The 14878-nt window shown below is 34.4% G+C and overlaps 1 protein-coding gene and 1 pseudogene across 1 annotated transcript; one reads left to right on the forward strand and one right to left on the reverse strand.

Moving 5' to 3' along the window:
* Positions 1–4: 4 nt before the first annotated feature.
* Positions 5–2550, forward strand: LOC11431117 (peptidyl-prolyl cis-trans isomerase FKBP62-like; annotated as a pseudogene).
* A 901-nt stretch (positions 2551–3451) lies between these two features.
* LOC11431118 (uncharacterized) lies at positions 3452–7763 on the reverse strand. The gene is made up of 3 exons (XM_003626834.3): positions 6259–7763; positions 4074–4851; positions 3452–3938 (listed from the first exon to the last, which is right to left on the reverse strand). Exons 1-3 carry the CDS (start codon positions 7736–7738, stop codon positions 3761–3763), a joined length of 2436 nt encoding a protein of 811 aa, XP_003626882.3. The 5' UTR covers positions 7739–7763; the 3' UTR covers positions 3452–3760.
* Positions 7764–14878: the final 7115 nt, after the last annotated feature.

A 14878-nucleotide genomic window follows, 5' to 3' on the forward strand; every position in this document is an offset into this window, starting at 1 on the left:
TTTTTGTCCTGCATTGTCAATCGCTGTTAGGACCATGAAGATCGGAGAAAAAGTCATTTTAACTGTTAAGCCACAATTTAAGTAGTCTAGAAATTAACTAAACAAGTTTTGCAAAACAAGCATCACTACTCTTTGAGAACGGAACATAACTAGAAATCCTCGTATTCTGTTATAGATGGATTTGGTGACAAGGGCAGGCCAGCTCACCATGATGAAGCTTCAGTTCCACCTAACGCAACATTGCAGATCACTCTCAGGTTAGTTTCTTGGTACAAAGCAACTTTTCATAAGCAGCTTCTCAAGGAAGGAGAAGGAGCTGATGTACCGTCCAAATGAGGGAGCTCTTGTGAAATGTAAATCATCATTCATCATTGATTGATTGCTAATATATTATGATATGATGGCTCTTTTTTTTAATGGATTTAGTGCATCGGTTCTGATGTGTTATCTCCTCATTTTGCATTTTTGTAGTAAAACTAATTGGTAAGCTGCAAGATGGCACTGTATTTTTGAACAAGGGATATAATGATGGTGATGATGATGAAGCGGATCTGTTTGAATTTAAAACAGACGAGGGTAATTTTAATTTTCCCAATGTTTCACCCTCTCACCATCATTTGTTTTTAAATCAAATAAAGTGAATGCTTTTTGTATTGAGCAGAGCAAGTGATTGATGGGCTTGATAAAGCTGTACTGACCATGAAGAAAGGTGAGGTAGCTTTGTTGACTATTACGCCTGAATATGCTTTTGGTTCATCAGAGTCTCAGCAGGAATTGGCAGTGGTTCCTCCTAATTCAACCGTGTATTATGAGGTTGAGCTAGTATCGTTCGTAAAGGTAAATAAATAACTTGATGATAATTAGCAATTGTGCATTGTGACATATTTCATTGCTGTTTTTTAAAATTCTATTATTGAAAAGGAACACTAGCAGCCGGTGTTTAACAAAGCAGAGATCTGCCTTTTAGTTTTATTCTACTTACTTCAATTGCCAAGTCTGGTATTTTTTTCTTGTCATTTTTGTACCGTTTTTCATTTCTTTGTTCATTATTTATAATCAGTATCTATTGTCAAACCTAAATTGAATTTCTTGACATAAATATGATTGTTGTTTGGTTGCCATCATCCTGGTCTAGCAAGAATGTCCAAATTGCTAGGCTGGACGCCGTGACCGGGGTTTGAACTCCGGCCCCAAAAAAAAAAAAAAAAGGCAAATGCTTAACTGTGTTTACGGGGCTCTTATGGTTAAGGTTCCTTAGAAATAATGTAGCATTGGTTAGCAGTGTTACACTTTACACTTTTCAATAAATAAATAAAAGTGTTTTTTCCTTGAGTTCTGTCTCTCAAATAATTATTGGTTGGATACCATTGCAACTTTCTTTATGCATTTATACCTTGGTTCATTGTTTGCTTTAGGCTAAGGAGGTATCGGACATGAACACTGAAGAGAAGATAGAAGCTGCTCGTGAGAAGCGACAAGAAGGCCTAGCATTAGTTTATGCTGCTGAATATGCAAGAGCTTCTAAAAGATTTCAGAAGGTAACCAGGTTACATTAATATATTTCACCATCTACAATGTGATAGGGCACTTAAGCCTATGGTCCATTGGTGAGCTAAGCATTAGGACAAATCTGCATAAGCCCAACATCTAGGAGTGCATGAGGGGAAGGAAGGTAGGGCTAGTGAGATAATAAGTTAGTTAGCGACTCCGACACGGACATCTGACACAGCACCGACACTGACACGTTGACACCACTAATGTAAAAAAAACATAGGACACCGACACTACTACTTGTATACTAATTTATTTATGAAAGATCTAAATTGAGAATCACGCATGTATCTTACTTGAGCAATTTATTTCATTAAAAAAAGGTCTATAACAAGATACAATAGTATTTGGCCTTTATTTATCCATCTACTATCGAAAAATTTAAAAACGTTGTATTCAACTTTATAGCCCTTCGTTGATCAACATTTTCCGCACGTCTTTAACTCTTGAATATTGTTAGAGTTGGTTACTAGAGTTTCTCTAGTTAGGAGCATAGTGCTCTCTTTAGGAGTCTTTGACTCTGGTTTATCTATTTCATTCTGTTATTCCACCCTTGTAGAGCCTCTACACTCATATTTATCATTTGATAGTAATATACAAAATTACCTTGTTCATTCTGCGGGTTCTATCAGGTATCTTTTCTGAAACTGAAACCGTAATGCAGGCTCTGAAGTTTATAAAGTATGAAACTTCCTTTCCCGATGAGGATAGGGAAATTGTTAGCTTGAGGTTTTCTTGTAATCTGGGCAATGCATGCTGCTTGATGGAATTGAAAGATTATGAACGGGCAAATAAATATTTTAAGGTATGGCTGCTGTCTCCCATCTTATAGAAAATCACATCTCTTGTTTAATAGAAGTAATAATCAGTAACTTGTTTTACACAACGAACAAGCAGGATCTCAACTTAAAGCGCATAGACACTAAAACGTTGGCTGCGAACCGGAAACTTTCATGCAGGAGGAAACCGTCCAAGAATTGTCCTGGCATTTGCATATGATGTCAAGTTGAAGTCAAAAAAATGGATGGTTTATTTAAAGGGTCTCGTTAACGAGTGCCCTCGGGTCACTCTTAAGCATCCCATATTTAGTAATTATTCTTTTAAAAAGTTAACTATTACAATTTCCAATGCATTCATTCAATGCACACCGTTTCATTAAAAACTTACTATTTAAAGTGCTTAAAGAGTGTCCGGGGGCACTCTTAACATTTCATTATTTAAATTGTCTCCGCATCTAATCTTGTACATTTATTGAGCATGGAGAAATTCGGGCCAAAGATGGTACATATGATGTGAATTGTGTGTTGATGTTTGTTTTTTTCTTGACGCAAATGTGTTGATGTTTCTAGAGTAACTTGGACTTGTGAGTTTATAGTATTTTCTAAAGGACTTGTAATATTCTATCAAGTGTTTAATTTCTATGTATTGACGATGTAAATCACTTATTTACATAGGCTGACTCGTGGAACACCAATAATGGGTGTCCCAATAATGTTGTTAGAAATATTTATAAGAAGAAAAAAAAATATTGACGATGAAAAAAAATCAATTTTCAATTTGGTCACCTCGTTTATAAAATTTAGACATTACTTCACACACTCTTCCATTATCAAATTTTGAAAAGAAGGGCATCAAAAGTTAACAATTATGAAAATATGGGGACCAAAATTGCATTTAAGCCAAAAATATCTTACATGTAAGATGTAACCCAAGAGGAATGCATGATTTTACAGTAGGGTAAAATGATACTCTTCTTGTTTTGCATTCTAAAGAAGCTCACGAAAAATACGATATCTAGCATTTGTAGAAAATGACTAATTAAATCAGAAATGCAATATATTTGAACAAAACATTAGTAAAAGACTAAGGGGCAGGAACAGAATAAATATAAGGATTGGACAACTAATATTTAATTCTCATTCAAATTCGAAAGGGTTTTTTATACCTATTCTTACGATTTATTTTCATATATTGGGCTATAGCCTTTAATGCAGAACAAGTTCTTAAACTTGTTACAAAGTTTAATTCAAAGCTAAAGTACTTAAATCTTGCTTTAAGGAACGTAGTATCTTATTGGTTTAATTGATCCTTTAGTCCTCTAACTTATCGGGCTCGCTAAACAGAGGGAGAGGATGATAAAGACGGATCTCAAGAATTCTGCGCCATGTGCCATCAATTAGCAGCTCTTTCACCTATAAAGTAGGCATAGTTAGGGCATAGTTAGCCCAACAGATTGAGTTAGAATAAAAGGAAATACTTCTGAAGGGCTTTCCTTCAACCATTTCAACTTTGTTATCAACAATTCCACCAATTGAAGGATTTCATTTTCGGTGAGAGACATAAAAATCATGGGTCCATGCCTTTGTAATCTATGAGCCAGATCCTCCCTGACAACATAAAAAACATGTAGCAAATTATTACTATTGAATTATTCCTTCAACAAGTAGCTACATAATGATCATAAAAAATATTGCATAGCGAAAGGGATAGTTATGAAGAAAAGAACTACAAAACTAGCAAACCTGCTTCTTGATCGGGAAATAAGACGTGATCCTCTAGATGAGAAAACAAAAGTTTCCACATCATCCCCAAAAGAATCAGTAGAAAATAACTCACGCATTTCTGAATGATCGGCAACCCTCTGCTTCTTCTTCTTAACGGTAGATGTTGTTGATGGGATCAAACGTACACAAAAATTATCATCTCCTATATACAAGAGTTGCACTTGTGGTATAGATGCTATCACTTGGGAAAACCTTTTTGTATCACCAGAGATACCCAATCTCATCTTAAGTTCTCCGACGGGGATTCCATTAGGGTACGAACTCAATACCTCCCTAACCGGCCTATACTGTACCCTTTGACCTTCACAAGAAAACGAGGAAGGTATATGGATCTCTGCATTTTGTGAAGATGTGGGCTCCTCAGCAGCTAAGAAGGGATTTTTAGGACGCACCTTCCAGTTTCTATACCACTCTGGAGGATATTCAAGAGGCACCCGCGCCTTAACATACCACTCAGGAGGATAACAGAAATATTTTCCAGTAAGATATTTCCCCTTGAGCACTGAAGACCACCGCCATACTATAAATGCTCTTCTGCTGACACAATCTTCAGCCTTTCCTGGACATGCAAGCAAGAGGTTCTCGTTCCTCCTATGATAGTTCCTCCTATGATAGTTTCGAACCAATATGCAGGAGAAGTTTATGTCTTTATCACCAGATATCAAAAAGAGGTGCATGGGCGAGGAGGGATTTTGAGAAAACCAATCCACAAAGCATTTGCTCTTGTTCTTTCCACCTGTAACAGAGTAGTTAAAGGTCATTATTATTTTAAAAGATAAAGTAGATAAGATTGAATGATACATTTCAGCAAGTCGTCGTATGGACAAGATTCTAAAACTGATTTGTTAGCTGCACATCCATCTCAAACCATAAGAACCAAGCTCCATAACAAACAAGGACACTACATTCAAAATACAAAAGAGTCGTCTATCTAATTGTGATAACTAAAGAGCAATGTTCAACATTTCAAAAATTGATTCTTGATATGGGTGTATTAGAATGGAGTTTTAAAAAACTTTTTTGGACAAAATAATCTTGCGGTATTTAATCAGGACTTTTATATAATATAAAAAATCTTATGGTATTCAATTTGGATTTTCAAGATTTTTTAAAGAGAGTTTCACAAAACTCAATTGTATTCGAGACTTTTTACAACTTAAAATAGAATCCGTCGGTATTAGAAAGAAAGAAAGAAAAAAAACACAGATTTTGAGGAATTACTTTACTAAATAGATTTTGTATAAGACTTTTTAGTACCGTTAATATTTAATTAAATAGTAAACAATTGTATTTACATTGTAAATATATTCTAGCTTACTTTAGGATAAAATATTACGTAGAATATTCCTTTTGTAATCTCCTATATAATAGACCCGTAGTGTTATTCAGACATAGTTTTTAGCATATGTCTCTCTTTTTTCTCTTATTCAACAAGTACAATCTATAAACACTACACCCAGCAAACAATCCCACCTAAACTCATGGGACTTTTAAACTCTATCATTCCCTGCTTGTAGACCTCTTCAAGTGAGTATTTCTATCTCTCTCTTCCTTTTTATACTCAAAGTTTATCCATCATTATAACTCCTATCCTATGTATTGCAAAAAATGTGATCAGCAACTGCTCTTTTACAACTCTTGACTCTGCTCTCAATTTCTTAATCTCGCTATCAGCAAACTTTGTTAGGTGCTCTCATTATTTTTACCCTTGGTATTGTAATCATATAGAGATAATGATCAATGATAACAAAAACTGAAAAACAAAAAGTATAAGGAGATCACATAAAAAATATAAAAATAAAAAAATAAAAAAAAAGAAGTAAAATCCTATTGCAATAATAATCTTGATAAGTTTTCTCTTAATTTTTTTTGATGAAGTTTCTTTTGATGTAATTGGGTTATGCCATAATAATCTTTTTACGCCTGTAAAATCGAAACAAAAATGTTTTGAAAGCTCGGCGGAATCATTAAACTCGGGAAATTTCTCCAAAGTCTTTTAAAATCTATTGGACTTTTTTCCTAATAAAACAGTCCTATAAAATCCAAAACCAATACACCCCTTAATTTCTGGTAAAGAAAGAAAAACAATAGAACTGAAAATGAAGATGGTAATAGTTTTAGATATAAGGTAAGAAAAAAGAACCTGGAATGTGGTGGAGAACAATGCCAGATTGGAAAAATGCTTCTTGTTTGATCTGTGAAAGTTGAGAAACATCGCCATAAGCGTCAATATGAATTGGGCCCTTAATCCCGTTGGCTCTAAGAACTCCCATAATTGAAGGTGCTACATTCAAAAAGCTAATGCCGGAGGGGACGCCACAGCTATCAAAGTCCCACCATACTGCAACCCTAAATTTAAAGTTATCCCAATGAGGTTGCAGAGGATGACTAAGATCCTGTTGCAGTTCTGATGACTTGGGCTCTTCAAAATGACTAGCACTATGGTCTATTTCGGACTTAGCATTGCTTTTCCAAAATGTCCACCAACTACTAATCCAACTACAGAAAGTTGAAGTAAATGGGCTACGACAAACTTCATCAACCTCCTTTCTAGTTGGAATCTCATGGTTGTTTTCCAATATGGTGCAATCATTAGAAGTAGACGGATTCTGTGAAGGGATTATTTTTTCAAGAATTTCAGGATTTCCATCATCAGACTTAACAACGTCATTGTCAGATTTTTTGGAAATATTGTTGTCATCTGGAAGAAGTTGAATCTGCGGCAATGGTGCACGGGCCACATCCAACTCTAAAGATTTTTTCTGCAACTCATTTGGAGGCTGATGCACAATACTGTCCATGAACAAAGGAGTTGATGATTTACCATCAGCGTATTCCCCGAGAGGTTTTCCTTGTGAAGGGATAGATTGGAATGATTTTAAATCATCACCCTCACTGTTAACACACGATGAGGATATTTTGGGAACCCCGTCTGCACTTCTATCCATATTTTTACCGTCATTGGGCAACTTTTGAGTTGCGGCACCATCGTTCTGGTTATTCTTAACAGCAGATGTCGTTGATGGGACCAAACAAACCCAAAAATTATTTCCTCCTAAATACTGGAGTTGTACATATGACATAGATATTAGGAAGTTGGAAAACTTTTTATTTCCATAGAAACGTTTAACCAAAGGCATATCACAGTTTGTCAACTCTGCACGAAGATCTCCTATGGAGATCCCATTTGGATGCGAACACAATATTTTCATAACCTGGCTAGAAAATGATTTTGAAGCTTGACTTAACTTTTTGTCCAAGGTAGGTTTGTATATCTCCTCCTCCGAATTTTGTGAAGATGTGTGCAACTCAACAACTGAGAAGGGGTTTTCAAGAGGCACATTTGAGTTTTCATACCATGAATAAGTGGGACCATCAGGAGGATAGTTGAAATGTTTTCCTGTAAGGTCATCCCCCTTGAGCATGGAAGACCACTCCCACATTATAGTTGCTGCATGGCAGAGAGCAGCAACATGAGCCCTTCCGGGACATGCAAGCAAGATATTGTAGTTGCACATTCTTAACCGGTGCAATATGCCACTGCTAGAAAAGTCTCTATTACCAAATATCAAAAACAGGTGTAGTGGTGGAGGATTTGTGGAAACCCAATCATTGAGATCCATAAGAAAATGCTTATAGGTATTATTCTTTGTATCTGCAACAATATAGTTGTTATTTATTATTTGAAAGAGTTGTGTTATCTATATGACAACTAAAATTTTACAAAGAAAATGAAGTATTAACACAAAAATCAAAACGAGAGAGAGAGAGAGAGGAACGAACCCTTATATCTTTTGTCAAGGTCAAAAGGGTAATCATCGGAAAAGGAGTGTAGAGTAATGTTGGTTGAATTAAAAGCCTCTTTGTCGACATCACCATAAGCGTGAATATGAATTGCACCCATAATTCCGTTAGCTCTAACGGCTGCCGTAATTGAAGGTGCTACCTTGGAAAAGCTAAACCCAGAGGGCACGGGACAGCTGTCAAGGTGCCACCATACTGAAACCTCGGGAGGAGAAGAAGATGATGAGAACCCACGCCCTTTAAACCTAATAAAAACCTTGCGAGAAAGACGAGAAGGTAGAAAAAGAGGAAACATTGTTAGTCTTGTTCGGATTGGGCGGCGGTTTCAGATTCGATGACAGCTTGTCGGATTCAAGCGGCCATGGGCAAAGGGGAGATGAAATTGCAGTGAGGGGGAAGAAGGCGTTTGCGTTTCTGTTTGTTGACTATTCCGCCACAATATGCTTTTGGTTCCTCCTAATTCAACCTTGTGTAAAGGTAAATAAATAACTTATTCAATGTTGATTATTAAAATTATATTATTTTGTTTCTGTTTATCTTTTTTTTCAGCTTTTTTTATTTACATGGTTTTTCGTGTTTAAAAAAAAAAATCTGTTTTAAACTTTTAATCCCTTTATTTAAAAAAATCGGCCTTTAAATTTGTCCTTGAATTTAAAAAAATTGGCCAAATTTGTCCCTGAGTTTTTCAAAATAGCTATTTAGTCCCTTAATTTACAAAATGTCAATCAAATTAGTCCCTCTGTTAAGTTGGTATGTTAATAGATGTGACATGTAATGTTAACCTCTTACAAGGTTTACCACGTCAGATGTCACGCAAGCAGGGACCAAATTGATTGATTTACAGAAAATTGCCAATGACTAAATTGATTGATTTTCAGAAAATTATCAAGGACCAAATTGATTGATTTTCAGAAAATTGCAAAATTCCCAACGACTCTTTCTCATTAACGGCTATTTCTTCCCAAAATATATAAATTTGGAACCTTGATGTTATAATTTGTCACCTAGAGTTCAAAATCCCCAAAATTTCTTCCATGAATTGATGCCAAAGTTCTTCCCCAATTCAAAAAACTTAAAATCTTAATTTTTTTGATTCAATTCGAAATTCAAAAATCAGTGGAAGATGTTGATAGTGTTAGAGAAGAGGCTTGGAGAAGCCAAAGGATAGTGTTAGAGAAGAGGCTTGGAGGGCAAGGTTGATGGATAAAGTTGATTGTATAGGAAGTGAGCTTAGGTTGATTAAAATATTGATAGGAGTAATTTGTTTGATTAAGTCGTTTAAAATGTTATTTTATTGTGTCAAGTGTGTGTAATGTTGTAATGTTATAATGAAAAGAAGTTGTCAATGAATGAATTCAACCCTTCTGTCAAAAAAATTCAATCAAATTGGTTCTTCTATTGTATGTCTATCCATCACATTCATCCCCAAATTAGTGAAATTACCATCAAATCAGTTCTTGAATTTTCACAACATAAATCAATGTGATCCTTGGTGCATACATCTACTGAACAAAGTAAAAAGTAAAAGACGGACCCTCTATATGTATTTTTATATAGTTGTTAGCAAAAAATCAGCTCAAAATTCAATTTCTAAGTTGACGTTTTGATGTTTTAGTTTCTTGAGTTTTTGGTGCATTAAAAATTCATATTTAATCCATCCGTTTTCGAAAAATTCTAATTTTTTTTGTGGGAAGTATTTTTTTTAATGTCCTTAATATGTGTGCAAAAAGTAATAAAAAATTCAACTTCTATAACTTTTCCAGAGGTAGAAAAATATTGCGGTTTTACAGGTTTCGGTAAAAAATTCAAAATATATTGAGGCTTAATCGAAATACTATGTAAATTTGCAGATCTCTATATGTACTTTTTATAGAGATGTATGTAAAAAAATAAGAGAGAAAGTAATATAAGATAGGCACAAAGTCACTGTGACTTCTAAGGGTGTGTTTGGTTAAAAAAAAGCTATAAGCTAGCTGATAACTGAAAATTTAGCTGATTAAAATTAAGTGTTTGGTAAAATTAGTTGTGGAAGTGACTATAAATATAAAAAGACATAAAAGACATGATTGTTTAATTTTTTTAATATCATATATATAATTTTTATTACTTAACGCATTTATTTTTAAATATTTAAATATATTTCAAATTATTTTCATCTCCAAAATAATAAATGTATTTATGAATTCAATCGAATTTTTTTAATTAACAATTTTTATTTTATTTTTATAAATTTTATTTAACTAAACTTGCTTCACTATTATAAATTTTATATAAAATTATATATTATATAAATTATGAGCAAAGTAAAAAAAAAAACAAAAAGTGGACAATAAAAATTTAAAAAGCCATACATGGTAAACATGATTAGTTTAAGGTCATACATGGTAAAAATAAGTTATAAGCTAGCTGATGGCTGATGACTGATAACTGATAGCTTTAGCTGAAAAGCTTGCTTATTAAAAATAATGTGTTTGGTAAAATTAGCTGTTGAAGTGGCTGATAAGTATAAAATAACATAAAAGGACATTTTTTTAATATATATATATATAGACACACATTTTTTTGTAATGTATTTATTTTTTAATATTTTTAATTATAGTTAAATATGTTTTTGGTCCCTATAAATATTCAAACTTTTGGTCTTAGTCTCCATAAAAAAATTCTTCGAGTGTATTTTTAATATTTTTAATTATAGTTAAATATGTATTTTTAATTCTCCATACACTTTTGGTCTTGGGGTTTGCTAGAACACACCCACTAGTTTTTATGTGGGAGTGTTTTAGCAAAACTACACCTTAAGGTGTATTTAACCACTTTTTAGTTATTCACTTGCTAAAATGCCTATAAGATTTGCTAGAACACACCCACTTGCTTTTTCTAGAAGGTGTGTTATAGCAACATACACCTTAAGGTGTATTTATTAACTTTTTAGTTATAACTTGCTAAAACACTCCCACATAAAAATTAGTGGGTGTGTTCTAGCAAATCCCTTATATATATATATGGGAGCCCCTAATATGGACCTCTTTCTTTAAGGTTCATTCATGGTCCTTGCTAAATGACATGTAATAGTGAGTAGACACTTACTTTTCGGGTGCAAAATCACTTGTTAATTTTCTAACCCCCATTTCATACTGTACACCCTACTCCTGGTATATGAATATTTTGTTGTAACTTTTGGGTTTTATTTTATTTCAAAAGTTAATGTAATTAACTATTTTTATTTAAGCACATTTACTTGTTTCCTGAGTCAAAGGCAGTTATATTTTTATTCCAACGTGCACAATTGAATAGCTATTATTAAGGCTTTATTTTGCATAACAAAGAATTCTTTTTACTTTCTTAGAAAAAGTCTTTTTACGGAAACAAATAGGTGTGAAGCTTTTTCTTAAATAGCCTTTCATCAGTAGCAAGAAAAAAAATCATCTCCCAAAACCATAAACAAAAAATAGTTTTCTCTCCTCTCAAAAATATTGACTTTTTTAGGGTTACATCTCCTCTGCTATCTTTGAGATAGATTCAAGTTGTACTAAAAAAACAATTAAACCTAAAACTAACGCCCTGATTGGCTGCCTATTCCTTCAGGCTATCTGAAACATGGTGGTCGGATGCATTTCATCCTACATCCTCCTCAAAAGATCCCAGAAGTATTCCACAAAGTCACCATCATACAGCCCCTCCTCCGTCATGCCGTAGACGATGTGTATGATAGCCAGTGTGCTAGGATGATCTCTCGCATGATCCTCCTAAATAACGATCTCCTTATTAGACGGCCGAGAAGGTGGTACCTGAACAACCTCTGCTGGTGGGATCACCTACGGATGAGACACTCTGTAGGACCATGTAATGTACCTCGGTATGTGCTGCCACAAATCCGCTACCACCGGACCCTGCATAATCAATGGTATGACGTGAATCACGAAGTTTTGAAATGACTACATTATCTGGACTAAGCGAAGGGGAGGCACATATGACGTAATTCGGGGAATGTCCTAGACATGACCATGCTGTCACTTTCACCTAGGCCAACAAGTGTCGGTACTTCATCCCTTTATAGTTAATTGTCGTTGTTATATTTAACGAGCAACAATTAACTGTCGTTGGAGATAAACTTTGTTGTTATATTGAACGGACATCAGTTAACTTGGGGGTGTTCAAAACGAACCAATTCAATAGAAAAACCGTAAACCGAACAAATCCAAAGCAAAACCTCAAAAAACCGCATTTCGTTCGAATGTATTTGAATCATATTTTTACTCAAGCGCATGGTTTGGTTTGCGTTTCTTATTTATAAACCAAACCAAACCGCAACATAAAAAAAACACTAATTAAATATATATAACATAGATAAATACTCATAGAAACTCAATGAAAACTTTTATAAAATAACATTTCTTTTGACAAAACTTTAGGCTCAAAACCGAACCAAACTGCACCGCGAACACTCTAAGTTAATTATCGTCGGAGATTTTGATAATTTCCTGGCGAGCAATATTTGAAGTTAAAAAAACAAGAGAAATGATATTTGTACAACCACTTTTTAACAACTTTTGGAACAATATGTTTTTAATCTCTCTATTCTCCTTTCTCTCTCTATTCTTTTTATCCAATAAGAAGTGAGGAAAAATGGTTGTCAATAAAGTTGTCTAAAATGGGTTTGTACATATGTCACTTCTAAAAAACAATTTGCAAGTTACTTTTGAGCGATGTCCTAATAAAGTCCCGTATTAGTCATTTTAGTAGTGTTTTATCCCCTCTAATATAGGTCATTTCCGGTTTTACCCCCTTTAAAATATTTATTTTGGATTTCGACCTTGTAATTTAAAGATTTTTGGTTTTGGACCTTGATAAATCTTGAACGTACAAAATCGAAGATATGGTAAGGGGTAAACAGAAATTTGCTCAAATTAAGAGAGGTTAAACCAAAATTTGCTCAAATTACGAGGAATGAAATTTTTCATTAAGATTCCAAAACCAAAAAATCTTAAAATTACAGATGGAATAAAAAAAATAAAAATTACATGAGGTAACCGGAAATGACTATGTTACCGGAAATGACTATTTTACGGGGTAAAAAAGAAACCTATATTTTAAGAATTCCCCTCTTTCTCTCCTTCTTCAACTCCTCTTTCTCTCGGCTCTTTTTAGTAAGAAGAAAAAGAGGAAATTGTGAAATCAAGGGATTTGAAACCTATAGTCAAATACTTGGGTTTTCTCATATTCTTCTTCTTCTTCAATATCAAGTAAGTTCTTTAAATTTGAACTGGGTATTAGGGTTTAAATGAATATGAGTATTAAATGAATGACATGTCACTTATTTGGAATGTAGATAAATTTCAAACCTCCTAATGATTTATGAATATTTAGGGTTTCATCATATCAATAATCTTGATTCCCTGTATAAAGTGTAGAATTGGTTTTAGTGATATACAATATTAGACCCTTGGCTGGCTTTTAAATGCACTCAGAATGGATAATTGCAGCCCTTAAAATTAGTTTATAATCAAAGAAGTTGTCGAATTTAGACTGTTTTCGAATTTTGGTAATTGCAGGAAATTTGTTGTGCAATGCAGAGCATTCTTGTTCTGATCCGTATGTGAGGCGTAAGTGATCTACACATTTATTATTTTCATATCATATCACTTGAATACATATTGATTCATTGTGTTAGTGAAGACTCTTAGAAATGGTGATTGAGCCTAACACAACCCCACAAAACATCTTGTGAGGTGAGGATTGCCCCCCACTTATAAACACATTGTTGGGCCATCATCTATCCGATGTGAGACTCTTAACACACCCCCTCACGACCAGCACTATTGGGCTTGGTTCGTGGACATAAATGGTGGGTGTCCCGATAGCGGAAACCTGATAGCAGGTGGTCCAATGCAGAGCATTCTTGTTCTGATCCGTACGTGAGGCGTAAGCGATATACACATTTATTATTTTCATATCATATCACTTGAATACATTTGATTCATTGTATTAGTGAAGACTCTTAGAAATGGTGGTTGGGCCTAACACAACCCCACAAAACAGCTTGTGAGGTGAGGATTGCCCCCCACTTATAAACACATTGTCAGGCCACCTATCCCATGTGAGACTCTTAACACACCCACTCACGACCAGCACTATTGGGCTTGGTTCGTGGACATAAATGGTGGGTGTCCCGATAGCGAAAACCTGATAGCAGGTGGTCCAATGGATTTTGGAGAGGCTCTGATATCATCTTATAAATGGTGGTTGAGCCTAACACAACCCCACAAAACTGGCTTGTGAGGTGAGGATTGCCCCCCACTTATAAATACATTGCCAGGCCATCACCTATCCGATGTGGGACTCTTAACAAAGACTACAATGTAGTTAGTCATGAATTAGACTGTTTTGGGTTTTAGTAAGAAATTTACTGAGATGTAATTTTATCCGAATAGTAAGGAAGAAGAAGAAGAAAGGAAATCAAAGTTTTTAATTTAAAGTTTTGCTAAGTCGTGTTTTTGAATTTCATCCCTCTGTAAGTTTTTGTTTTTGGATTAGTCCCTATAACCTTGCCATGGACATCTGGAATAACACATAAGCCTCACTTGCCACGTCACACATCGCCATGTCAGCTGTCGTCAGACACAAAAGCGTTTGTGTAACAGATGCTGACGGCAGGGACCGAAAGCAAAATGTTTATAACTTACAGGGTCTGTTTTAGAACAAAAAAAGATACAGGGACGAAAACCAAAAACACGCGAACTTACAGGGACGATTTACATATTTAAGCCTATTTTAAATTGATTTAAATCATTCCATTTATTGAATTTCTAGGGACCCACATCACACAATGGGATTTGATTCAATACAAGAAGAAAGCTGCTGCTCCTACTGCTGATGAATATGATGGTAATACTATTCTCAAATACAATTAATTAGATGAAGGTTTTTATTTTCTTGTGCCATTCAATTTATTGAATTGA

Source organism: Medicago truncatula, chromosome 8 (assembly GCF_003473485.1).
Source record: "Medicago truncatula cultivar Jemalong A17 chromosome 8, MtrunA17r5.0-ANR, whole genome shotgun sequence".
Classification (NCBI taxonomy): domain Eukaryota; kingdom Viridiplantae; phylum Streptophyta; class Magnoliopsida; order Fabales; family Fabaceae; genus Medicago; species Medicago truncatula.